The sequence below is a fragment of the Scomber japonicus genome, chromosome 6, assembly GCF_027409825.1.
Source record: "Scomber japonicus isolate fScoJap1 chromosome 6, fScoJap1.pri, whole genome shotgun sequence".
Lineage (NCBI taxonomy): Eukaryota > Metazoa > Chordata > Actinopteri > Scombriformes > Scombridae > Scomber > Scomber japonicus.
Genome location: NC_070583.1, coordinates 3,807,889 through 3,833,672, shown reverse-complemented (window position 1 = coordinate 3,833,672; position 25,784 = coordinate 3,807,889). Strand labels below are relative to the sequence as shown.

The window sequence follows — 25,784 nt, the reverse complement described above, 5'->3', positions numbered from 1 at the left end:
ACAAAGTTCTTGCAAGTGGAGGAGGGAAGGTATTCTGTTAAAAGTTGGGTCATCTGACAGCTGGATTTCTAGAACATGGAACTGTCAACAGACAGATTCAGCAGGAATAAAAAGAAAATCCAGGCCGTCACAGAGGAATGACTGCCTCATATGGAAGCAAAAGCACAAACAGTACTATAGCGTCACATTCAAGTGAAGAATTTGTTGTTTATAGGATGATGAAATAAACTCACTTGTGGGTCTGTACAATCAAATTAAAAACCAGTTCACGTCCACTGTCGTAGTCTTTTCTGGACTGTGGTGAAATGCCAGACTGATTCCTGGAATCTGTTGGCAAACTGTGAAAACAGGGTTTACTGTGTGCTGCTTCTATTTTACTGGAATGTGTTTTCTGAGCCTTTGGCGTGCATGTGTGTGTGTGTGTGTGTGTGTGTGTGTGTGTGTGTGTGTGTGTGTGTGTGTGTGTGTGTCTACGTGTTTAATGAGGTGAATGGAGAAGAGGGAGGGCTTGGCTTAATCTCCTGGCAACTGTCTGTTTCCTGCATTGCGTCCATGTTAAGTGAATTTGACAGACTGGGATAACAATAGGCTCATTATTTGTTAGTGATGTATCTGACAGACAGTGCTGGGACTGAATTGTGGACTCTGGGCTTCCAACTATTTTTGGATAGGTTTGATTTAATCAAGTCTATCCTAATACAATACTCACATGCTACAGTGATGTTAATGTAGACGTGTTGCCAGGACAACATCTGACTAACTCAGATCAGGACCATGAAACTATTGAAGACACCAAGCGCATACTGCTGGCAATATTTCTTAGAGTTTGCTGGTTTAATGATGAACAGTGTATAATGTTTAACCACATATAGAACACATGAGCAGGATGAATGATTACAACAACCAATGACGCCTTTAATGTGAGCACTGTACTTAGATGGATGGTTAATACTTATATTAATATTAATTAGAGGCTATCATACATTCAAATGTGAGTGTAACACCACCATGTGTGATCAGGGTCCAGCATTCCTAACTACCAAGTCATTTTGTGACTTTGGTGATCTCTTGTGGCACCATCAGGTTAACATCTTAATCATGTCCAAACTACATGTGAAACTAAGTAAATAACTCCTATCAGCCTCAGCTGCACTTTGTGATGGATGGATGGATGGATGGATGGATGGATGGATGGATAGATGATGGATGGATGGAAGGATGGAAGGATGGAAGGATGGGTGGATGGATGGATGGATGGAAGGATGGATGGATGGATGGATGGATGGATGGATGGAAGGAAGGATGGAAGGATGGATGGTGTTATGACTGGTCATATTTTTGTTTTGGTCTGTTTGTGTGCCCTGTTTCTTTTGGTTCTTTTCTTAACAGGCAAATAGCTGTGTGCCGTCGCGATGCTGTGATTGGTTAAGGAGGTTTGCATCCTGGCCTGCGATTGGCTGCAGCTGGGAGGGGCCAGCTATAAAACAGCCAAGATGGCGGCTGTCTGGTGGCAACAGGCAGCGGGCAGCAGGCAAATCCCCGTCCTCCTCCTCTCCCAACCGGCCACACTTTTGTTTCTGTCTTGGTTTCTTTGAAAGTAGATATGGGTTGCATAGTTTATGTTGAATAGTAAGGGTGGACTGCCAGTTTTAGTTAATCTTGTTTTCTCCTGTTTATTTAGGCAGGGAGCTAAGTTCTTGTCATTTGTTTTCTTAGAGTAAGTTTCTTAATTTTCAGATAGGATTGTTTTGTTTGTTATTTTGGCCTTGGTCCACTCTGAAGTTTGATTTTGTATTCTATTTATATCTATACATTCATTATTTAATTTGTGTAAATAAATATTTTCCTTATACACAATTATTCGCCTGTGGCTATTTGGGAATTGAGGAAGATGGGGCCAAATCAAGTTATGCCCTAGGCACCCCTAGACTGGGGCGTAACATGAATGGATGGAAGGATGGATGGATGGATGGATGGATGGATGGATGGATGATGGATGGATGCATGGATGGATGGATGGATGGATGGATGGATTGTATTTGTCATTCAGATTATACACCAAACAGTGCACATCAGATGGCTCAAAATAGTGCAGAATGTTAAAAAAAAAAAGAAAAGAAAAGAAGAATGCTGAATATTAAAAAATAAATTAAAAAATTAAAAAAAGATGTATAATAAAGTAAAGTACAGTATGTAGGTTGCGGGGGGGGGGGGGACATTTCTTTAGAAATGTCACACATACAGTTCAGGAAGAACAAAGTACTTAGCATGAGCCATATTAGTCATTGTAAGTAATATAGTGTTAAACACACCCTGTACACAGAGAGAGGAGTGAAACACAAGCAAGATAAATCTGCTTTGAGATAAGATACAAGCATGCATTACAACATGTAAGAGTGTTGACTGACAAAAAGCCAGATATCTCAGTGAGGTTCAAGTAATAAATATCATTGAATGGTTGTATATGACATATATTGCCCACTAAGTCAGCTAGAAGTAAACATGGTGGTTAGGGAGGACTTTTAGTCAAACCCAATGTATCATACTCTGTTTTCTTTTCATCATGGCAGAGAAGTTCCCAAATCTGTCTCACTTAAGATGTATAAAATTCAAGAGATGCATGTCCTCACTGGACCCCAGAACCCTCAGAAGAGGAGGAGATGATTTGTGGTTTATTTGAGGGATGTGAAGAGGCTCATACTGGGAATATCTAACTGCACAACAACCAAAGTGGTTGCACAAGAACTGTGTTTCCAAATTCATGTGGAGTCATGGCTACGGCCAGAGGGAATTCCAAGAAAAAAAGAGTTGTTTTGATGAATTGTGATTTACATCCTCAGTCTACACTAGTGCTCGTCATCATTTATCCAAAGATTTTTAAGACCATTTCTTCAAAATCCCTACAACATTTACCACAAGTTAATAGTCACTGTCACAAGTCATCTCTTACTGTGAAAATGGATTTGTAACCGTGTTGATGTAACATATCTGTAAATTCCAGGAATGAACAATGGGAACAAAGATTACATTTTCCATTGAGTCTCACACATGAACCTGAGGAAATGGGTAAACTTCCTGGAAAGCAGCCAATTTTAAAACCTGTTTGAGTTTAATTCAGACCTTCAGGATGAAAGCTGGCAGCTGCATCCAAGCACAAAAATATCTACAGTCAACTTGGACAGTTTCCAGGATTACCTGAATGATTCAGGAAATATTTACCTGATCACAACTAACTGCTGATAAAGTGAAAACCTGAAACCTGAGTCAAAGTCTTTCTATGTCTAAACATGTCGGGCTAATTTAGCGAATTCTGATTTTAAAAGTAAGAAAAACTCTCAAACTGCAATTCAATCAATAATACTATTATCTAACTGATGTTCTGTGACACACGTGAGTCATATATTAGACATATTATATATTCTAATAACTCTTTATTTTTAAACTCATTTTCATTCAATTATTTTAGCATTGGCATTTTCCTGTAAAGACTCCAATCCAAACTTATTCCATCACAAAATAAAGATCGTCTGGTTAAGACATAATTCCATACAGTGTTCCACATGGAGAAAAAGAATTACATTTCTAATTTTAGGATATGTAAGTGTTAAAATAAGTGTTAAATGTAATTTTGCTTGATGGTTGTCATAAACCCAGCATGTATAACCATGAACATCACTGAAAAGATTGCTTTCAAATGCATGACGTCATCAAAGCCTCAGTATTATGATATGTGAATTATACTAAACTCATTTGCTGGCACATAGTAATGTACGTAAGTAAGTAGCCATACAATATCAGTATTATCTAATTGCCTGTTATTACTGAAGCAATTATGCCTTCAATGGAGAGGCAGTAAGAGAGGAATACAAGCCTGTTTCCCTTTACTAAATGATGATGAATTACTACCACTGAACATAATAAAAAATTTTTTAAAAGATCATAAAATGTATCAATTTTAATCACCGTGATTAGCATAAACCCGCCCCTGCTGCTGTAGAGGTATAAATACATTCAGCACACACTACTACTACTACAGTCTACAGTTAGCTGAGTTAGCTGCCGAGTTAGCACCTGAGTTAGCAGCAGAAAGCTCTCACACCTAGAGTCTATGTTTCTGGTAGAGGTGGGGACTTTGATTGACAGGTGACACTCGGTAGGGGACGAGGTTTCAGCAAACTCGGCGGGCACTCCCACAGCGTTTGGTAGCAGAGAAAGAGGCTGAATTTTACACAACTTTGAAGCCTAATTTCATATATTTGGCGATTTTTTTAATCATTCAAATTTGGCAGGGTGGTTAACAACACACTTTTCTGTGGTATGTCAAACTCAGAACACATATTTATTCTTATTTTACAGGGACTTTAAGGTTTTTTTTCTTCATGGCTAATCAAGGCTAATTAAAATAGATTTGAACAGATGAAAGACAAGAATGCCACAATGAGAAGCCGTTGAAATGCAGAATGTCCTCAGAGGTTCATCCACCTTTAAGAAAAGTGGGTGTAACTTGTCTTGCCGGCTGCAGACAGATTCTTTTGAAACTAAGTGGCTGCATGAAGGAACAATTTAGGATAAATAAGTTTTAGCTGTAAATAAGAAGAAGTCCCAGAGTATAAACTTACTAACTGCATCTGAACCAGTGACTGCAGTTACATGAGCAACAATACTAAAATAAGCAAAACATCTTGTTGACACAAAACCAGGTTAGTTGCTTATTTTAGCTTGTTTTCAGCTGTCTTGTGCTTCATGAAAAACTGGTGTTGTCCACCCTTGTGTTTGAATCTAATTAAGGTTGGAAAGCCATGGGTTTCCCATCATACACTGAGCTTTCACTGTCAGCAGAGAGCGACTGCAGCTCATGGTTCTGGATTTTTGATAGCTGCTTCCATTTTGGATCTGGTTTCCAGTTGGTAAAATACCTGAATTCATTAAACACATCATCTCTCTTCACTATTATTTATTAGCACAGAACAATGGAACACATAGACTACAAGTAACATCTTCTCATTTTCAGGTTAACGTGGTTGTCATTGATTAATACTAATGACATGAAAGTTCAAGTCTGTGTGTTTTCTGGTGTCTGTATTCAGTCAAACACTGCTAGTAAAGAAGAGAACCATCACTCTGTAACAACTCATCCCTTAATACACAGATAACAACCCATATGCTGGAATGGCCTTGGTTTGTCGAATGTATATGTAATAATATGTTTATGATAGTTTGATCAAACACAAAACAGTTGACTAATGTGTGACCCTGTAAGCACAATATAACCCTTGTTGATTGGTGTTAAAACTATTTGGACATATGACACATCTAAACATGACATGACCTCAAGATAAACATCGCCTTCAGGCTGTCATCATTTCCAGTTCTCCGCTGAATTAAATGACCATATACGTCACTTGAACATGTGCGCTCCAGAACAAGCATTGTCTAATCCATACCAATGCAACAGCATGTCAGGAGCAAATGGAACAGAAATCTAACCAGCACGTTTAGTTTGGCTCCGTTCTGCACAGGCCTGGCTCATATCTCAAAGCTGACCTCATCCTGCAACAAAAAACTCAACTAAGAAGTTTTCACAAAGTGTTAAACAATGCCAGTCCTTTGATATTTAATCCTTCTACTGTCCACACATCTTTTAAACAGGACTGAAAAGCGCTGATTCCTATGAAAGTGTTCATTCCTAACACAACTGCTCAATGCCATGAAGCCACTTCCTACTGTAAAGAAATACACAGATGACAACATACTGTGCAAGCTCTATGGGCCACATGGAGTGTGCTTACTAGAGACTTCCATTGGCTGAGAAAGCTAACTTCCAGTTTAGCCTTCCAGCTAACTTGAATGGGGATAAAACAATTTAATCATGCAGCTCTTCTAGACTTTAGAAATATAATCGGACCAAATGGATCAAATTCTGAGGATTTCATTTCATTTTTGTGAGGGTTGTGATAATCAAAAAAATGCATCTGCTATGTCTATGGAACAACGGTTTTGTGGGCCAGTGTACATCATTTGATGCACAGTTTGGCTACTATGTCAAATTTGCTTCATAGCCTGGCATAGTTATAATATCTTCTCGTATGTGTTCAATTATACAACATTCAACAGTGAGTTTATGGCATGTTCCTCATATGGCATCAGTAAAACATTCCAGGAACTGTTGGACTTGTTCAGTAAGTTGTCCTCCCACTTTCATTGCTGTTTATTTTGTCAACTAACCCTGTCCGACCAATGCAACCAAATGAAGGGGGGAGAGATATGTTTGTCATCTGAATATCTGACTCATCTGACTTTTTAGACAGTAGCACAGTAATGGGTTATCTCGTTATCACCACTGAAACTTAAAAAACAGTGTGGTGGATATTATTAGGAGACTTGTACTGACTTCCTGCCCTCAAACAGTAGTATTGGATAGCAGTAGCATTGTGTATCCAACTGCAACAAAGTCTAAATGAGCTTCACCTGAAAAAACAGACATTTCTCAAGATTCAGTAGAACGGGAGTGGACTGCATATTTCCCAGCTGTACATAAACACATGAGACACACACCAAACAAACACCAGCTGAGTACATTCAGCAGGTGGTAATGTGTGTGTGTGGGGTGAGCAGTGTGTGTTTGTATGTGTAAGACAAAATAATACAGTCATGTGGGAATGGTGTAATATGTGAGAGGGACTGTAAAAAGATGATTTATACGCTGCGTTTTAGGCATTTAAGATATTAAGATTCTTCTCCATAATGCATTATATGTACATGTATGTATATGTACACATGTATTATCATCAGGGACATCTAATCGTCATGACAATGAGCCCAAATATCCAAACAGAGTCATAAAGAAGAAGAAGAAGAAGAAGAAGAAGAAGAAGAAGAAGAAGGAGTCCTGCAGCAGATGGTTCGTCAGTCTGGGATTACATCAAGAGACAGAAGCACCTGACAAACTCTGTGCTCAAACTCAACTTTGTATGAAATTAACTAATGAATGAAAACTATTCATAGCAATATTTTTGAAAGCATTCACACTTTACTTTGAGTGTCTGTTTGTACATCAGCTGTTTGTATATGTGGTTGTATTTATTTTAACATGGACCCCAGGAAGAGTAACTTGCCTGGGTAACAGCTAATGGGGATCCAAATAAACTAAACTAACTAACTAACTAACTAACTAACTAACTAACATGGACTCATGGTAATAGTGTGCCCAGAGGATATTCCCAGAAAAAAAAGAGCTGTGATGATGTAGGAAATACATCCTCAATACAGTGAGAGTCCACCCTGGTGGTATTTCCCATATGGACAGTAAAGGAAGGACAGATGGCAAAGACATCCATGTGAACATTCATGTCACTGAACAATTCAGAACAGTTGTATCAGAGCAGAGAGGAATTTAAATTGCCCTGAACCCCCAAAACACACACCCCCTCCCCATCATAACATTGTGACACCAAGAACCACCAAAAAGGTCTACTATTATATAAGTTTAACTGTTTGAAATATGAATATCTGATCTGTCTAAAGATATCTTCACCCATGTGTACATTTTTGCTGTAGAATATAAAGTCCCCTCATTGCTAAAACACCCAATCCCCACAACAAATATGGAAGAGGGTTGTGAGATTGCAGGGTTGGTTGTGTGAGGGTTAAAAATACTGAGCACTGGCAATATAGCAATATATCCATTACATTTGACTTTAATGACGTTGGACGATGGACTTCGGCTGATGTGAGGCATTCGTACTTGCTTGCTTTTTCTGCACTCCAACGTTACTAACAAGTTTGTATTGGTGTTTTCAGACAAATCTGAGGTTCCATCATAATCAAACCCAATTCTCAAGGCAGCATTAATGGTCTAACTGACCATGACATATCAGAGAGGTTCCCAAGAGCTGCTGATCAGTGTGGCTTAAGGAGGCAGCGCTGCCGGCTCTGTGTATTTACTGGGAATGCTCCACATTCCTGGAGCCTCTGATCTACCCACTGAGCCGTCTGCACTTGGTTTTGTTTTCTCAGTACAGTGGACATCAGTGAAAGGTGAAGACTATTCTCAGATTTCAGAAATAGAATCTATCAGTAGATATATATATATATAATATATATATGTAAGTGCTGGTGTGGAGATTGAGGGACAGGCAATAATGCTGATCTAAGTAATGTTATTATGCTCAGTGAAGTGCATGTGACGTATGTTGACTTTATCTTTTACAGCCAGCTGGGATGGTGTGGCACTGCCTCACTGCTTCAGTTTGGACTTCTTAAAGATTTGGATGCTTATGTTAACGTAAATTGAGAAACATTGGGTAGATAGTGTTACATAATATCTGACAGTCTGCATCGGTGAGCTCCTCCAAGCAAAATTTGCTAAAAAACTGGAAGTAGCCTACTACATCCTGACAGAGCTATATTTTATCCTGACTACACCTTTACCAGAAGAACTAGAATTCCACCTGACTGTCCAGTTTAAACATCTAAAGATCACAGTGCTTTCTATACCAGCAGTGGAAAGAGCTGAATCAAATAAACAGTTACATTGAGAGTTGGACACAATTAATTCAAGATCTATCCTTCATCAGTCACATTGGTCTTAATAAAGGGTCAGTTCACCCAGTTAGGAATATGAAATCTCATGTGTGATATATAACCATGCAGATAGTTCACGTTGAGGTTAGGGTGAGTTTTATGAGATATCAGCCTCTGAAACATCTGAAGTGTGCTCACAGTATTAAAATGTTCCAAGATGTTTCACATTAATCTGTCGCAGGTAGTGATGGCAGTGTATCTATATCTAATAAGAAAAAAAGTAATGATGTAGATGGTTAAGTACTAACTACAATTCATTTAAAAACAGCTGTAAGTCATGCCAGTATGTCTGCAGCACTGATCTAACCATGGTGAGAGCTGAACTGATATTTCAATGAGAATGATAGTTAAAGGGCAAATGGGCTCTTCCTGTCAAGTTAGAATAAACACTGCAAGTTATCATCTGTACTAACATGCTTACTCACATGATATCTTGCTTGTTTTTAATTTCTAGAAAGGAGGTTTGCCTATTATTTCCATAACCACTAAAAAAAACATAAAGAAAAATAAAGGAAATCAAATATGGGAGAAGCAGACTTCACACCTTGCAAACGCTGACGCATACCGATACCTGGGCAGTGCCTGGGCATGCCTCAGCTGGCTGTGTTTACAGGTGACGGAAGTCTGAAGAGAGAGAGAAAGAGAGAGGAAGGAAAAGAAAGAGAAACACTGACAGACTGTCAGTGAGAAGGAAAGACTTTCCTTTCACCCCAAAAGATAAATCGTACAGAAACCTGCCAAACCTTATACACCAAAATATCTCCCTTGGAAACTAATTACTGGTTTCACTCCCTCTTTCCCTCACTAACACACATACACACACACACACACACACACACACACACACACACACACTAAGACTTGTGGGTAAAGAGTGGAGCTGACAGACTGAATGGGAAGGGTAATGTCCACACTAACAGGCACGTGGGTCTGGATATATGCCTCCACCTAACAAGCAAATAAGGAACCTGTCTGGAAACTCACCCCTGCCGGCACTTATACACAAGTCCCAAACAGCTGAACAAACACAAATACACACACACACACACACAACCCACTCCAGCTGCCTCAAACAACTATTCCACAAAACTTCTTCATCCAGCTCTCTGGCAGTGCTTCTGGCAGATAAGGAAATAAGGAAACACCTTTCCTTATCCTGATGTCACAGGTCACACACAGATACAGTAGAAGGCCGGTACTGTACGTTACCATGTCGACAGGATCTACTGCGCATCGGAGCTCCTGCTTTCATAATCCAGCTGCTGTTACAGAATAATCCGTGAGCGCAGCAGGCTGCTGGGAAACACACTGACACAGAGCCAGCAAATCTTCCCAGCGCTGTTATCACACTCCCTGTTTTTCTCCTCCCTCCTTCTTACATTTCCCTCCCTCCCTCCCTCCTCTCTCCCCCCCCCCCCTCCCTCCCTCGCTCTTTCTCTCTCACAGCAAGGCTTTCCAGATAGCCAGTCAGCCGCTCTATCTTCCTGACATTAGAGACTGGTGACGACCGACAGACAGACGCCCATGTCTCACAGAGTCCCACTGAGGAAGAATCATGGTCATAAAAGTTTCATTTTCATTCGTTACTCACAACTGGGTGTGAGGTTTCTTTTTATGAGCTGTGGTAACTCATAGTAAGTGCTTCTACCTTTCACTCTTTTTTCTTATCTAAGCAGGTTTAGAAGGCAACCAGCAGCACAGGACCTTTTCCTTGTAGCGCTCCATTCAAAGTCTTATTGCTGTAATTAAGTTTAAAAACAGCTGCTCTAGTTACCCTCTTTATATTACCGGAAGCTAATGTTTTTCAGTGCACATGTCTAATCAGTGCTGCACCCCACCCTACCTCACAAGACATCCTCCACTTCCTCTGCAATCCTGCCTGCCTTTTTTTCCACTGTATCATTCCCTTGCACTGTCCAGAGCAGGCCATATATGACTAAGATGGTTAATGAGAGGGCAAGGAGGGAGAGGAGAGACGGGGAGGGGGAGGGGGGGCTAAGAATTTGAGAGAAACTGGTGATGTAGGAGAGCAGAACATACATACTGACTGATGTCACCTGTTGAATGTGATTTTGTCTGTTGACTGAGATTACAGTTTTGAGGCCAGTTCTGTTGAATAAACAGGCAACACTGAGTGTGGTATGAGCAGGTATCAAATTGTCAAAAATATCAGTGTTATCACATTATTCATCAAACTTTTCTTAAACAAGAGTAAAATCAAGTCAACCTCATATTACAACTTTGCAGCAGTAGTAACAGTAAACATACTGACATACACTGAAACACAGCAGTGTGAGTGTAATGCCCTGAATGCATGTGTCTGTGTCTCTTGGGCAGTGTTGCTATGATGACATGGCCCAAATGTCCAACTGACTCACATCTGATTATTTTAAATGGCAGTATAAACAAACCAAATCTGATTTTTTTTCATATCAGATCTGGATCACTTCCATTTGTGTTCATAGATCTGATTTGTGTGTTTCTTGATGTCTAATTTCTCAGCACATATGGCCTCTTGTCATGATTCACAGTCAGCACCTCACAGCTCTGTAAAAGTACACATGGAGGAGAGCAACAACAGTGACGGGGGTCAATGGAGAAATGATGACATTTCACAATTGTTGGATATTTATAGAGAATTTGAAGGAACTTATCCTAACCAATGCTACACAGCCATGTCACCCATGTTCACTACCTGACTGTCGAGGATCTCAACAGTGTTCACACAGGATACATGCCACCGCCAAACATAAATGTGAAGCAAACATTCAAAAATTGGAACATGAATTGAAATGTGAAAGTAGGCACATGTTTTCATGTTTTGATTCCTTAATGATTAAATAATATCTTTAGGTCAAAATGTAAACATGCACAGAACATAATAATGATGGTATACTTGGATCTTTGAAGCCACTAGCACCACCAGTCCTTCTGCTACAGATGCATTCTGATCCATGGAGTCAGATCCATTATGGATCCACTTCTGTATTGAGAAGATCTGACTCTCACTGTCAGACTTCAGCAGCTGCAGATGTTGCTAAATGTAAATTCTGCAATTTATAAAAACAATTCTCTTCTTAACGTGTACTCTGCAGCAGGTGTCTGTGTTCTGTTTGGTAGTGAGTCTGTAAGATCTCTGCAAGACGTTGAGCAGACTGTGTGTTTTTGTAGTTGACAGGAACCAACAGAGAGGTGACTCTTCTCTCAAGAAACAGTCTAAACTAGCTTATCAGCTCACGTGAATCTCAGAGTTACACTTTGAAAATGTTATCCTGATCATCTTCATAGTTGTGAAACAGTATTTGTAGCTGGTTCAGTACAGTATGCTACAGTTATTAGTGGAATGTGTGGATTCAGTACTACAGTAAAACATTACTGATTTTCCTCCCTACCTTCTGCACACTGCTTCTGCACTGTACTAATTCAGTAAAAGAATGATTGGTCTCATTCTTTGCTGGTCATGTGATGCTAAATAAAACCTTCACCACAGGCAGAGTTGAAGCTAACCTGCCTGTAATCTAAAAATAGCCTTTACATTATAACTTTGCACCAACTTAAAGTGCAAGCATACCAAGCTACAGCATGCCTGTTTGACCAGTACAAGAAGGTTAAGCAACATAAAACTGACAATTAAGGCAGGTGCACTGTGTCCTCTGTGAATGACAGTAATTACACTTCTGCTGGTAAAAGAAGTTGTTGTTACTGCCATGGCTAACAAAGTAAAAACAGTACACCACCACTCCCCTCAAGGTGTGTTAACACAGAACACCAACTGAATGTTAGGGACAGCACAGTCTGGGGCACCGAAAAGGGGGGGGGTAAAGGAGACGGATTCTAGGGGCCCATGATTGAGGGGGGCCCAGAGAGGCCCTAATGATGATGAAATTATAATACAGAAAAAATAATGACACTAAGTTATTAACTAACATATAATCACAAATGTTTTATTTTCAATGACCTGGTAACAGTAACTTTATTTGTTTTGGAAACATCAACGCCTGCAGGGCCCCCCCTTTCCCGCCCTCTATTTATGTAAAATGGTTCAGTCCGACTGGATCAGCTGCAGGTAGCGCACCGGCGGTTTGTCACACAGCCACAGAGGGCAAGGAGGAGGAGACGGCAGTATGCCTGAAAAATCAGGCAGCCAAAAAAGAAAAGAAAAGAAATTAAGAGAGGAGAAGGAGTTGAAGGGTCGACAATATGTCCCCCAGTATTTAAAAAAAAGGTGGGTTTGTTAGTTGTGGTGGAAAGTTATGGAATATTTACTTTGTCCCTGTCTGTGGTCTATAAGCAAGCTCACTTTTCTCACCATGTTAGTCCAGAAAGCTCTGGATTTTTACATTTTACTGATATATTAGTTAAATAATCAATCCAGTCAAACATTTATCAAGCTGTTCTTATTCAATAATAGTTGATCTCCCCTCTGTCAAAATGATGCTTCATTCTGAACAGAGTCAAGTGCACCAGCAGCTGTCTGTCAGCCCCCAACTTCCCCTGCCCCTGAACCAGCCCCAGTGCCCCCACATGAGGAAGGAGGTGAGCAGCTGTGTGTGTTTAAATAATAATAATAATAATAATAATAATAATAATGCATTTTACTACAGTCTCAAAACAATACAAAGGTGAATCTGTTATGGGAAAGATTAATTAAAATGAATGAAATAAAAGTCATTTTGAACAATTTTAATGGTTTAAAAAGCATAAACCAGTCCAATTTAAGAATCAGTGTTGCAGCAAATAAATGAATCAAAATGAATTCCATTGTATTCAGAGTGCTCAGTTCTTCCCCTACTGTACATGTCAACTGTCATGTTGTTTTTCTTTCACAAATATGGTAATGATAGTCAAAAATACCATTAAAATGCATAATTGTATGTAAAATAGCATTAAAAAAATCGCTGTAAAGATTCTTTTCATGGGGCCCAAAATCAGAGTTTCAGAGTTCAGTCAAAGGCCGAAACATAAAGTGACACTAGCTATTTTACAGACAGTGGAACGTTGCTTGAGAATAATTAGTGTGAATAAATACAAATGGTCAAATGTGTGGATTACAAGTGGATTATTTTAACATGAACTCTATATTTCTGTTGTTTACCTCACAACTCATTAAATCTATGCCACATGGACCTTAGCAGACCCTCACCACCTCACCACACAAGATACTGAATAGACCACAAAAAGACTATAAATCCATATGAGAGTTCTCAGTGAAATGAAGAAGATTCTAGATAATCCTATTTACAGTTAGGCAGGGACAGTGTACCAGATTCAGTTCCTAGTTTGCTACATAATAATTGTGATGATGGTCAATAAATCTTTGTGAGGTTATGTATGATCACAGTCATCTACATGTGTGCTCCTCTGCTTCTTCCCCAGATGTGTCACACTCATGTAAACCCAGCTGCAGTTAATCCCATTAACAGAGTGACTTAGTTAAACTAATAATCAGCTGCTGACACTATTTAGTAATAATTCTGGATAACACACAGATCTAAATTAAACTGTTACATTTGAATCGTAATAGCTGCAGCTGTGTTTATCTTGTTATGACAGAGCAGGACGTGATGGTGGAACTTAAGTGCAGAGACATGAGGACATGTCTGTCCCTAAACACTCACTGAGTCACCCACCAGATCCACTCAGTAGCTGTTCTGTAGGGTTTAATAGCCACACATGATCCTCATAAGTAGATGTAGCTGTCATGTAATTACAGAGGTTTTCTTTTCCATTATTTTGATGTGACTGAAATCTCTTGAACAGCTACTGAGTGGGCAGTTAAGGTTAAGAAACTACATGACAAGAGAAATATGTCACAAACAAGAACTCACAAAAAAGAAAAACACTGGAAAGGTTGTAAGTAGAGGAACAAGAACAGGTGTACATACAGTACCACCAAGCACTGTAGCCTATCTAGTTATTTGTTCTATGATGGCTTGATCACGTCCATTTAATCAAACAGCATTAAAGAATGGGATCCTTTACTCTCTTTTACTCACATTTCTGCCCACAAACACACTGTATCCACACTGTATCTGTACTGTACTGTAAGTCTGTGAGGGTTCAGTGATCAAGACTTGGACATTGATGGATATTGAAAGTGCATTCCGTGAGTTTTCTCACACTGACATTACGTTGGATGGAAAAGAATCTGACTCATGCTTTTGACCGTCAAGCAGTCATGTCATCTGACATCTCCAGATGACGATAGCCAGTTTTACTAATGAGTGCTATTTTTCCACTCAAAGAAAATGTATCAAGGGCTGAGTTGCAGTTGCATAGTGGGCAGATCAACCTTTACAGACAATTAGTGAATTCTAAAGAGAAGACAGTGTCAGGTTGGACAGGTCTGCAGAGAGGTACTACACAGTTACACACAGTTACACACAGTATTGTCATTCTGTTTGTGCCTGTTCCTGGTCTGATGCAGCACACTTACAAGAACAGATGAGTAGACACTTTCAAGTTTCTGTCTCCTCAGGAAGTTTCTCTCACATGGCTGCAGACAGAACTGATTTCCTCACACCCATTCAGGGAAAAGAATCAAAGTGCCGTATTTTGTAAGAATGTTTGTATCTATTAGTTTCTTTAGTGGGTTTGCTGTTTTGTTTGGTTTGGTTTGGCTTTTTTTAAATATAAAAAGATAAAATAAACAAAAGGAAAGCTGTGTCATGACACAGTAAGACTAAACAACTTGACAAACTTGTTTGTTTGATTATAAGAAAGTCCGGTTTGGTTGATTCCTTTGAATTTGGGTGTACATACATACAAGGATTGGGTAATGTTTGCTGTTTTTGTCTTTTAACCACAACTTTAACCACTCATTCATCTGCATCACCATGAGAATGTGAAAACAGCCTTCCATCTATAAACAGAGGGACTTGTATGCCAATTGAACACTTTGTGCAGAAACAGAGACACATTCTTACAGTTCATCTGAAAGAACAAGAGTCTTATTAGATGCCATTAGGCAGAAGAGCTCACACCCCTGTGTCTCTTTATCTCTGCCTCTTCATGCCTTTTACCTGACTGTCAAAGTCATGTAAATGTTAAGGGAACAGGTCTGGTCCAAGCTCTGCCCCTACAGGCATTGCTCACCTCTACCACAGTAATACAAGACAGAACACACATGCAGAATGTGCAGTCAGGAACATGCATGCTAATGAATTATATAAGAAAATATAAACAACAAAGGAATTATTATTCCCATGACTATTATTTTAATAGTCATGTATTCAAATGCATGGGAAAGATAGCTTTACTGCTACAAATACTGCTGCTGTCGAATGGTAAAAACTAGTAAACAAGAGCTGAAGTCTATCTGCAGAATGAACAGGCAGCAATGTTCATTACACCCAGAGAATCTGTGCTGGACTGACTGAAATATAGTGACTGAGGACAGATTGAGCTTCATCAGTAAATTTGAGTTTATACTGCAGTGAGTCTGGTAGAGGACAGGTCATAACAGACAGTCATTGATAGGAGATGTTAGGCTAAATGTTAAAGATGTGGGCTTGTGACTGAACAAGTCTTGGTGGGGAAAGTGAAAGCGCCTCCCACTCATTAACACCATTGAATTAACCTTACACAAGGCTGTTCAGAGGAGCTGCTCGGTGATCACACTGTGTTTGTACTGAGCAGCTTCCAGGTGTCAAACGTAAACAAAAAGCATCCAAACCCTGCATGAATACAATGACTTAAATGGGATCAGATCATTAGAATGTGCTATGTGTTGTGTAAAAGGGAGAATTTTGGTCTGATGGTGCTCACTGATATCATTAGGACTGCAATCATCAGGCTGCACCACAAGCAGTGCAAACACAACATGTTCATATTGAATGCATGTGATGATACTCAGTCATACACTCATTTATAGTGGCTGACAAATAAAGCCTTCACAAATGTGGTCAACACAAACCAACAGCAACACATGTCACCTATTATAATCTTATTCTGCTCAGTAGCCAAACATTCCTGCAGAGTGAGTCACAGTGTGAACTGAGCCACTGTTCACAGACTGACCACTGTCACTGGTCAGGACACATATTATCTGCTCCAACCTGAAGCGAAGGTCATTTTAACAATTCCTCTGAGAACAACAGTTTGATTGAATTATAGTCTTGGTTATGTCACAGCAGCTCTACTAGTAAGGGGACTGCATGTTCAACATCATACAAATACAAATATATATTGTGTATTCAAGTGTTGTGCTTCACCCTTCAGATCCAGCATCCATTGTAATGGACATCACAGTTTTGGTCTAGCACCTATTATACTATAATTATACTAGCAACTAAGGACAATTCAGTCACACACTACAAGACTGAAAAACAGCTTCTTCCCCCAAACTGTTAAACTAATGAACATGGCCTGACCTCCTCCTCCCACTCACTCACTGGAGGACTACACATCTAAACTCTTTTTGTGTAATAATAGAACCTGTGTGCCTTCAATTGTTTCAGTTTTTTACATATGGCCTGCTGTTACAACAAGCATTGCTGCTGTTTGCTGTATTTGCACCTTTTTATATTGCATATTACACTTTATTGTACTTATAAATTAATGTTAATGGTTTTTAATTGTCTTAAATGTTGTTATGGCTCACAGAGTGCTATCTAAATATCATTATATTGTTGTCTGGCCCTCAATATAATGACAATAAAGCTACATAACAAGACACCGACACACCAGTATATTCAATAAGTTACTGCATGGTATCTACATACTAACATACTACAATCATCACTTCATTTTCACATTTCTTCAATGAACACATGAACTTTTCGAAACTGAATGTCCATCAAATGGACCAGTAAACTCCTCTGAGGTACTTGTACTTTAATTGAGTATTATCATTTTATATTTCAGAGCAGTGGTGGAAAGTAACCAAGTACATTTACACAAGCACTCAAGTACACATTTGAGGTACTTCATACTTTATGTTATAGCTAAAGTGGTGGGGGATGGGCAGGGGTTTGTTGCTACTTGATCCTCTACATTTTGGAGGGAAATAGTTTAACAGTCAATTTATCTGACAGATTTACTTAATGGTTTATTGCTAATTCAAATCATGAATACAAAATATAATTAACTAATACACGATGACATAATTTTATAGATTCAGCTAGCCAGCAGTATATAAAGTAGTACGAATTAGCCCCGCCCCCCAGTACTTTTACTTTGGGTATATTTTTATTTTATGTATTTTTACCATTTCCCACTAATATTTTGAATGCAAATCAAATGTTGTTCCACTGCATTTAGTATATGACAACTACACAATAGTGACTTTGCAAATTCAAATTATGAACACACACACATACATACACTCACAAATATGACACATTATTATAGATGAAGCCCTGCTACAACATTAGCACATTGCTTAGTCATAACAGCATTAATGACAATCCAACATTATAAGGAGTGTAAGACCCTAAAATTCTGCATTAGTTGTGTTACTTTGATACTTGATATATTTTGCTAACAATACTGTAAACATATTCTTATAATGGAATATGTATTAATTTTGGTAATAATAACTTTACTAAAGTTAAAGCTCTGACTGTTTGTTGAGTGAATATGGATTCATCCAAAGAGCAGCAAATCATTGGGTTGTTGTCTCTGAACAGATCTTACACAGGTTGAGACACTGAAGCATGTGACGCACCAGTGCAACATAACACATAAATCACACTGAACTAAATGCTGCAACAGTACAACCAGACCACAGCAGTGAACCACAACAGTCAATTTCAGCAGTAGAAGATGTCCCCAGACACACTGACATCTGCAACATGACAGACTTTTACTGACTCATTTCTTTCAATAGGAGCTATATTACAAGTGCACGTTGAAGTGTGTGAGGACAGAAACAACACACTCCTCTCTTTCGAAGTATCAACTAGAAAGATTTGTAATTACTTTAAAGAAGAATTGACCATTGACTCGTTCCTACCTCAGTGTCCTACATGTGATCCAGTGAGGTTGGGTATAAGTCCAGCTGCTTCCATATAGGCTGACTGTCAGTCTGAGCGTCTCCTGCTCTCAGCTTCTTTTCAGCCCACCTGTCGCTTCCTCCTCAACACAGTATCCGGAAAAAAACGGAGTCACCCCGAAGCACAGCTCCAGCCCTGCCTCCTGTGTTTGTGTGCACTATTGTTTACAAGACGCTGTCAAGTCTGTCGAGCTATATGTGTGTGTGTGTGTGTGTGTAGACCTGACGACATGTGCGTACACTTGTGAATGCGTGTGTGCATGTATGCGTGTGTGTGTGTGTGTGTGTGTGTGTGTGTGTGTGTTGGTATGTGCAGAGTCTGGTTTGGGTGTGTATAAATAGCACACTGGGCAGGGACAGAGGCTTGCAGAGCAGCTGACTCAACACATTTTAGTTTGGGTGAGTGCTCATCACACAGTGCAGTATGGCTGCAGCTATTCAAAACACTGTCAACCAGCAGCGCTCAGCAGCACTCCACACCTAAAGTTCAGCCCATTCAGGTCTAATATCACTGCAAGAATTTAAGAGAAAAGCTGTGCTATTTTTGGGCCACTTATGGGATGACATATTATCACCTTATGAAGCTGTTATGACTAATGTGATAGAAAACTACTAAAAATGATTTGAATTGAACCACTAAGTCAGACCTCATGTTGTCAGTGGCAGCATACAGATTAGTGTCTGTGTTGGTCTAAAAAGAATATCTGCCTCTTTATCTGCAAGATGTTTCCAGAGTCTCCAGCAGCTTATACTTAAACAACATTTTTTTTAAATACTTGACAGTAAAATTCCTGCTTCTAGCTCTGACACTTGAAACAACGTCAACTGCTTTCAGTGGTTTAAGTTCAAACCCTTCCAGTGTGTCAGTTAAGTTCACTGCTTTTACTACTTCAACCCAAACTCCCACACAACACCGCAAGCAAACAGCTAACATTTAAAGACATTTTAATCTTTCCAGTGTTAGTTTCTTTTTCTGCTCTCAATATTCTCTTTAAATCACTTCATCCCTTGTGTTCAGCACTGCACTTCTGCGCTCTTTTTTAATCGTTTTAATCCCTTATACTTGTAAAAAGGCTGGGCTGAAACCAGTTTGACTGGTTTTTAGCACACACACACACACACACACACACACACAATCATGTAAACATAGTGGAATCTACCAATCTAGTTACTGATAAATGATGTTAATCATCAAGTTTAAGGTAATGGAGGAAGGTGAAGACGATGGTTGCAGGGAATGCAGGGCTGCTGATTACCTCATTCATTCATTCATGATGGGCAATTCTAAAATGATGAGTCAAAAAAACTGTATCCAGTTAAATGTTTCCTGTGGTATTTCTGACTCCTAATAGCACTATGAAGCACTTCAGTTTTTTGTGACAGGGTTTAACAAACCTTCTGTGTTTACTTAGAGAGATTCAGAGTTACTCACCAAAATGAATTGTGTGTTTCACTGAGGTCTAATAAAAATTCCCTTTCTCATAAAACATTTGCAAAGCAGATTTATGCAAAGCAGTCAGTTACTGCTGCTGCTGCCAACTGTCAATCAGTGGAATACTGTGGCTGGAAAGTCTATCATGTCACCTGTGTGTGTCCTCTTCTGTTTAATATAAACAAATTAGAGACTCATAACAACATTCATAGCATAACTACCGGTTAAACAGGGTACTTTTAATGCAAAACAAGGGTGAGGACGTGATATTGATATAAGTCCTCTGCCTGTGAATAGACACATGATGCTCAGGATGTCACACTAGTGCACATGTATATGATCATGCAGGTTTGTCATGCAATCCATTAAAACATTTGCTTGATCAATCAACCACTGACTCCCTGATAGCTTCTGTAACAACATGGACTGACTGCTGACTCTGACTGTGAAAATTACGTTTACATATATAATTTTATTTCATATTTTTAGCTGCTGCTCTGCGTGAAGGAGTGCAAGTGCTCACCATGCCACTTGACTTCTTATGTCCTAATCATTGTGAGTCTAATTAGATTGGTAGCATCCCTGGTGCTGTAATTATTGGGTCTCTGTGTAAATATGAGTCAGATCTGAATGGATTTAAGTTGACTATCTGCTTTGAAAAAAGTGCTTTATGAGATGAGATAGAGAGCATGAACTGTGAGGAGCTCTATCTTAGTGCTTTTCTGATCATGTCTTTCATTTGAAAAACCAAATCATCAGGTTCAGGTTTTCCACAGGTCTGTTTCAGATCAGGTACAGAATGTGGAACACAAGACCTGGAATGATGGGCTCTTGTTCTCAAGTGTGATCCACATGCTGATTGCTTGGTTGTCAGCAGTAATGCAGACACTGTATAGGCCACTGGTGACAAAGCAGGGACTGAGCTCTCTATTTATCAGTCAATTACCTCCCAGTTTCACTGCGGTCATGATCTTTGATTAATGATTAAAGGAATGTTACAGAGCAGGCAGCAGAACCCACTTGTTTAATCCAGTGTTTTTGTGCCTCAGTGTAAACAAGCATTGACCACAGTGCTGTCACATCATTGGACATGTTCATTTTTAACAGTTATGCGTAACTATTTTGGAAGACACCTACAAATGTCATCCTGGGGCATCAGATCAGAAAAAAACCTCTATGGGTTGATCTGGAGCACATTGACCAACAACATGTTTTAACATTAAATTAGGAGGATTTAGAAGAACCCTTACTGACCTAGACCTGGATAAGCAGCAGAGAATGCATAATGACTGGATGGATGGATGGATGGATGGATGGATGGATGGATGGATGGATGGATGGATGGATGGATGGATGGATGGATGGATGGATGGATGGATGGATGGATGGATGGATGGAGCCATTTTTTATTTAGTTTCTAGGTAAAATGTCCAGTCAACGTATCAAGCCTATGTCTGAGCACCACATTTAGTCCTCAGCAGAGAGAAAGAGCAATAGCTGACCTGAGACCACCACACCCCCCATATTTGGACTGGTCACAGCAGAACAAGCTGTCTCCATGACAACTAAAAAACATAAGCTGAAATTCAACCAGCACAGAAAAAGTGAGTAACTGTAAGCTGAAGGGTGGATACTTATTGTGTAAATCTGTTATCTATAAATAGACTGATTTCATATTCAGTTAACTACCATTAATACTCCTCGCTGACAATTCAACAATCTATGAAGATAGAAAGCCATCCATCACCACACAGTCTCAAACATACTGCATATGAATTCATGTCATCTAGCCGTGCTCTGTTCAAAGTTCAAAAACACACCTACCAACACTTCTGAAGTCACACACATCCCATCTGTTTAATCTGCACATACACAGAAATGTAAAAACTATGATTCATGTTTTGTTTTTTTTTTTCTTTGTTTTTTTTTTGACGGAGAATAGCATCATAAGAGTTGTGGAGTCTTGTTTTGGGCGTATGGATAAACTGTTGAACATCAAAAAATAGCTGGAGCATGTAACCCCCATGAAAAATAGTGATGTCAGCTGGATAATAAAAAAATAAAAAGCTCAATAGTACAACACTACTTTAAATACTGTCAAGAATCTGAATCACAATGATTCCCGGCACTCGCAGTCAGGTTATTCCTGAGACTAAAATGTAGTTCAGCTGCACCCATTGTTCAAAGAATGTGAGAGAAGCAAACTTCAAAAGCTCCCTCAAAGGGTCAGTTCAGTTTTAGTTTCATTAGTCCAGGTTATGAGATATTTGCTGCTCAGATTTCTGCCTCCTCTACAATACAATGGATGAAAGTCAGAGAATGTGTTTTTGTTATTAAACTGCAACATGTGCCTGAAATAACAGTTCACACATTTTTATAAATGAATCCACCGAAAACATGAACTGTTCCTGGCTCAGTCAAACTACACATCATGTTTTCATAATGGTGTATTATTGTAAGCATGAGATTCATGCTGACTTACATTTACATTTACATTACTTACTTTTTTTTAAAGTCTGTCTTAATATAATACTGATGTAGGCCTACCATCATGCATGTGGAAATGGGTCTAACAATGCTACTCTCCATACTCACCCTGAAGATACTGTATTCTGCTGGAACATCACTACACTACAAGAAATGGCCAAAATTCACAGCAAGTTCAGCTGAAGCTAATATGCCCTTAAGCAGCCTCACTTAGATAAATTGAGCCTATTATTCTAATGTTACAGTCATTTTATTATGATATTCCCTCTTTTTGTTTTCATCAGTATTTTCTAGCTGTTACCAAAATATTAATGTCTAAAAAAAAAAAAAAATCTAATTTTTTTTATCTTCTTTGATTTCATTGGCAGTTATCAACCAGCTTATAGGTGTATTCAACATTTTTTAGATTAGTAAAAGCAGGCCAAATCACTGCCACAAGGTATCACTCCACCACAGAATTTCATAACTGTAACTGTAGCTTGGAATATAGCCACACAATTCGACTAAGTGAGAGAGTTGAAGCAGCATATTAGCATCAGTTAAACTTTGGAATGCATATTTTCACAGAATGTGGGTTGCAGATGTTTGCCCCTATTTAAGCAAGACTCATTTTCACCTTCATAATGGTACATCAGTATTGTATTAAGACAGCATTGAAAAAAAATCTCTAATTGACCCTTTTAGGGACCTGGTGTAGTGTTTGATTTGCTTTGATGAAGAATTCAATGAAAACTACATTATGTTTTATACTAATGCTCACAGCAGAGGTCAGAGGTCAGACTCTGAGACCATTTCATTCCATTCATTACCTTTGTGACTACCTCCTGTTTCATCTCTGAGAAGACAGCTGTTGTTCACCAGGAATACTGTCGCAAGCAACTTTCGTCAAGTATACATACAGCAGTATACATACAAGGGAAAGAAAGAAAGAAAGAAAGAAAGAAAGAAAGAAAGAAAGAAAGAGGATATATCCACCAACTGTGCATCCAAATTCCACCTCACATTCTGATCTATGCAACTGTAGATTGTATGTTTTCTTTATACAAAACAAAGTGTTCCACAAGAATACAGATCTACACACTAGACACACCTGTATGAATCGTGGTGTGAGGTTAGCTGTTAGGAGCCAGTCCTCCAGTCTTGGGTATCCAGCTAGAGCTTCAGGTCTCTCCCTCTCAGCCACCCTCTTCTTCCACTGCAGCTGTGTCCACATGTATTTGCTCAACTTCACCTGTAGGGGGAAACATTGTACCACAGTCTGCTTTAATTTAGGGGAGTCACGGAGAAATTAACCAACCAGCAGAAACACCAATACAATATCTTCCTAGCTAGAGGTTCAGTTGCTTGGCTAAAATTAGACACAACTCCTCCTTTTGGTGCACCTTTATGTTGAACATATTTTTTTTTTCTGTGCCTCAGTTAGGTAGACCTAATACTGCTAATAATGTGCATGGTTTCATATCAGCTCAGTGTGGTTGTTACTTACTAAACCCGTATATACTTATTTGTATTGACATTTTATTCATTCATCTGTGACTACAGTCATCATTGAGTACACTGATGTCTTAAATGAGCTGATCAAAGATCTTTGGCTTCTTGTTATATCAACCGTAAATGTCAGGTAGTAATGCAAAGCAGCAGTGAGAGGTGAGACATTTTGAGGAAATCCCCCTTGGTGGTCCACACCAGACATCTGCTGTGAAACCATCTGCTGAACACTGCTGACAAGAATGAAGCCCCGTCATGGTTGTTTCTGACGTCATTAATCCAAACTGCCTGCAGGTTTATGAAGGCTAATGCACACTATTCTTATACTGTCAGTGCTTGTGAGGAAGCTAAGCCAAAGGGTCAAACAAGGTGATAAGAGGCTCAGAGACTTGTTCAATGACTAAAAGAGGGTGATATATCTTCACTGCGCAACTAAAAAACATGCAACTCTAAAAACAAAATTAAAAGAATACAACAAACAAATCAAATCTGGCTTAATTGTGTTAACTCAGAAATCAACTCAAATTTAAGACACAGCTACAGCTACTGTACACAGCTACACAGACACACAACCTCTTTCTTCTCTCTAACAACCAAATATTCTCTCCTTAAATAGGCCCTCCAATTAGTCTTGGCAGAACCATATTTCTCTCAGGGCGTCTCAGTCTTCCACACCAATAACAAGTAAACAACATTACCTGTATCAGCACACATTATCTACAAAAAACAGTTTGTGTAGATAATGTTACACAGACCTTCAACAAAAATCAATAAGTTTAATAAAATACAGACACCAGTATCAGAGGGATGGTGGTGTCCTGGGTTATCAAATGCAAGGGAACAGAATTGAGGCACAGCTTCATGAACGGATCATAGAAAGTTTATGAATGGGAGTATAGTGATGAAAGTTTGGAAGCGAAAAGTAAAGAGGTATATAGAGGACGTTCAGGGGAAGGTTGGAAAGACACAAGGAGCAATCAAGGTGAAGAAAGAAAGGAAAGGAGTAGTTCGAAAGGATCTGATAGTCGGAATCAGAATTGTAAGGTTTGGTGATTAGTTCGGGGTAACAAAAAACGCGAATGGAATTTTTGATTTTGTTGTGCTACATGATGGAAACTTGTTGGTTTGGCTGCAATAAGGGAAAGCTGGCAAGTAAAGATCTCAAACTCAGAGATTGGTGGGATTAAAATTGTTGTATGAGCAGAGTGGGAGGAGCAGGTACGGTTAAGGGTCGAGGAGGTGTAATTTGTAGTGTACCCCTTAATGAAGTCATAGAGGAGATTAGAAGTAACTTGAGAGGGGAAATGATATTGAATGCCCAAAGGGTGGCTCAGGAAAGACACTGAAATGGTAATGATAGAATTCCAAGGGGCGGTTGTTGGGTTGATGAGTTACATTGTGAGAGATAACATACTGAGATGTTTCAATGGCCATAAGTTGGGAGATGTAGCCTCAGGGTGCAGTCAACAATGTCGAAGGGCATATTGCAGAGAGAATCATTGCAAATGTGGGGAAGGAGTGCAGCCAAGGTGATAAAACTGTGGAAAGGATCACAGCGCTGCCTTCAGGGGATGTACAGTATTTAAACGGAAAGTGGAGATATAGAAAGTAATAGTGAAGAGGACTGTTTCATGTTGAGGCTATGAAACAAATAAAGGTACAGGTCTTAGGTCAAACAGTACATGCATGTGGTCCAAAGGGGGGATCCAGTGAAGTCTTCAAGGAGAATTTAGAGGTTGAAAAGAAAAAGCAAACATTTATTACTGGCTGAATCAATAATACAGCTAGAGTGGAGTCTTA

General features: G+C 39.2%; 1 protein-coding gene across 2 annotated transcripts in view; it reads right to left on the bottom strand.

Moving 5' to 3' along the window:
* Positions 1-25,784, bottom strand: part of ksr1b (kinase suppressor of ras 1b) — a 55,267-nt gene that overhangs the window by 17,932 nt on the left and 11,551 nt on the right. Inside the window, exon 2 of one of the 2 annotated variants that reach the window (XM_053320752.1) lies at positions 23,587-23,727. In XM_053320752.1, coding sequence (XP_053176727.1) covers positions 23,587-23,727 — 141 coding nt within the window. Of the gene's footprint in view, positions 1-18,538; positions 18,688-23,586; positions 23,728-25,784 lie in introns of those variants that run through there. The other variant, XM_053320753.1, reaches the window with a different exon arrangement.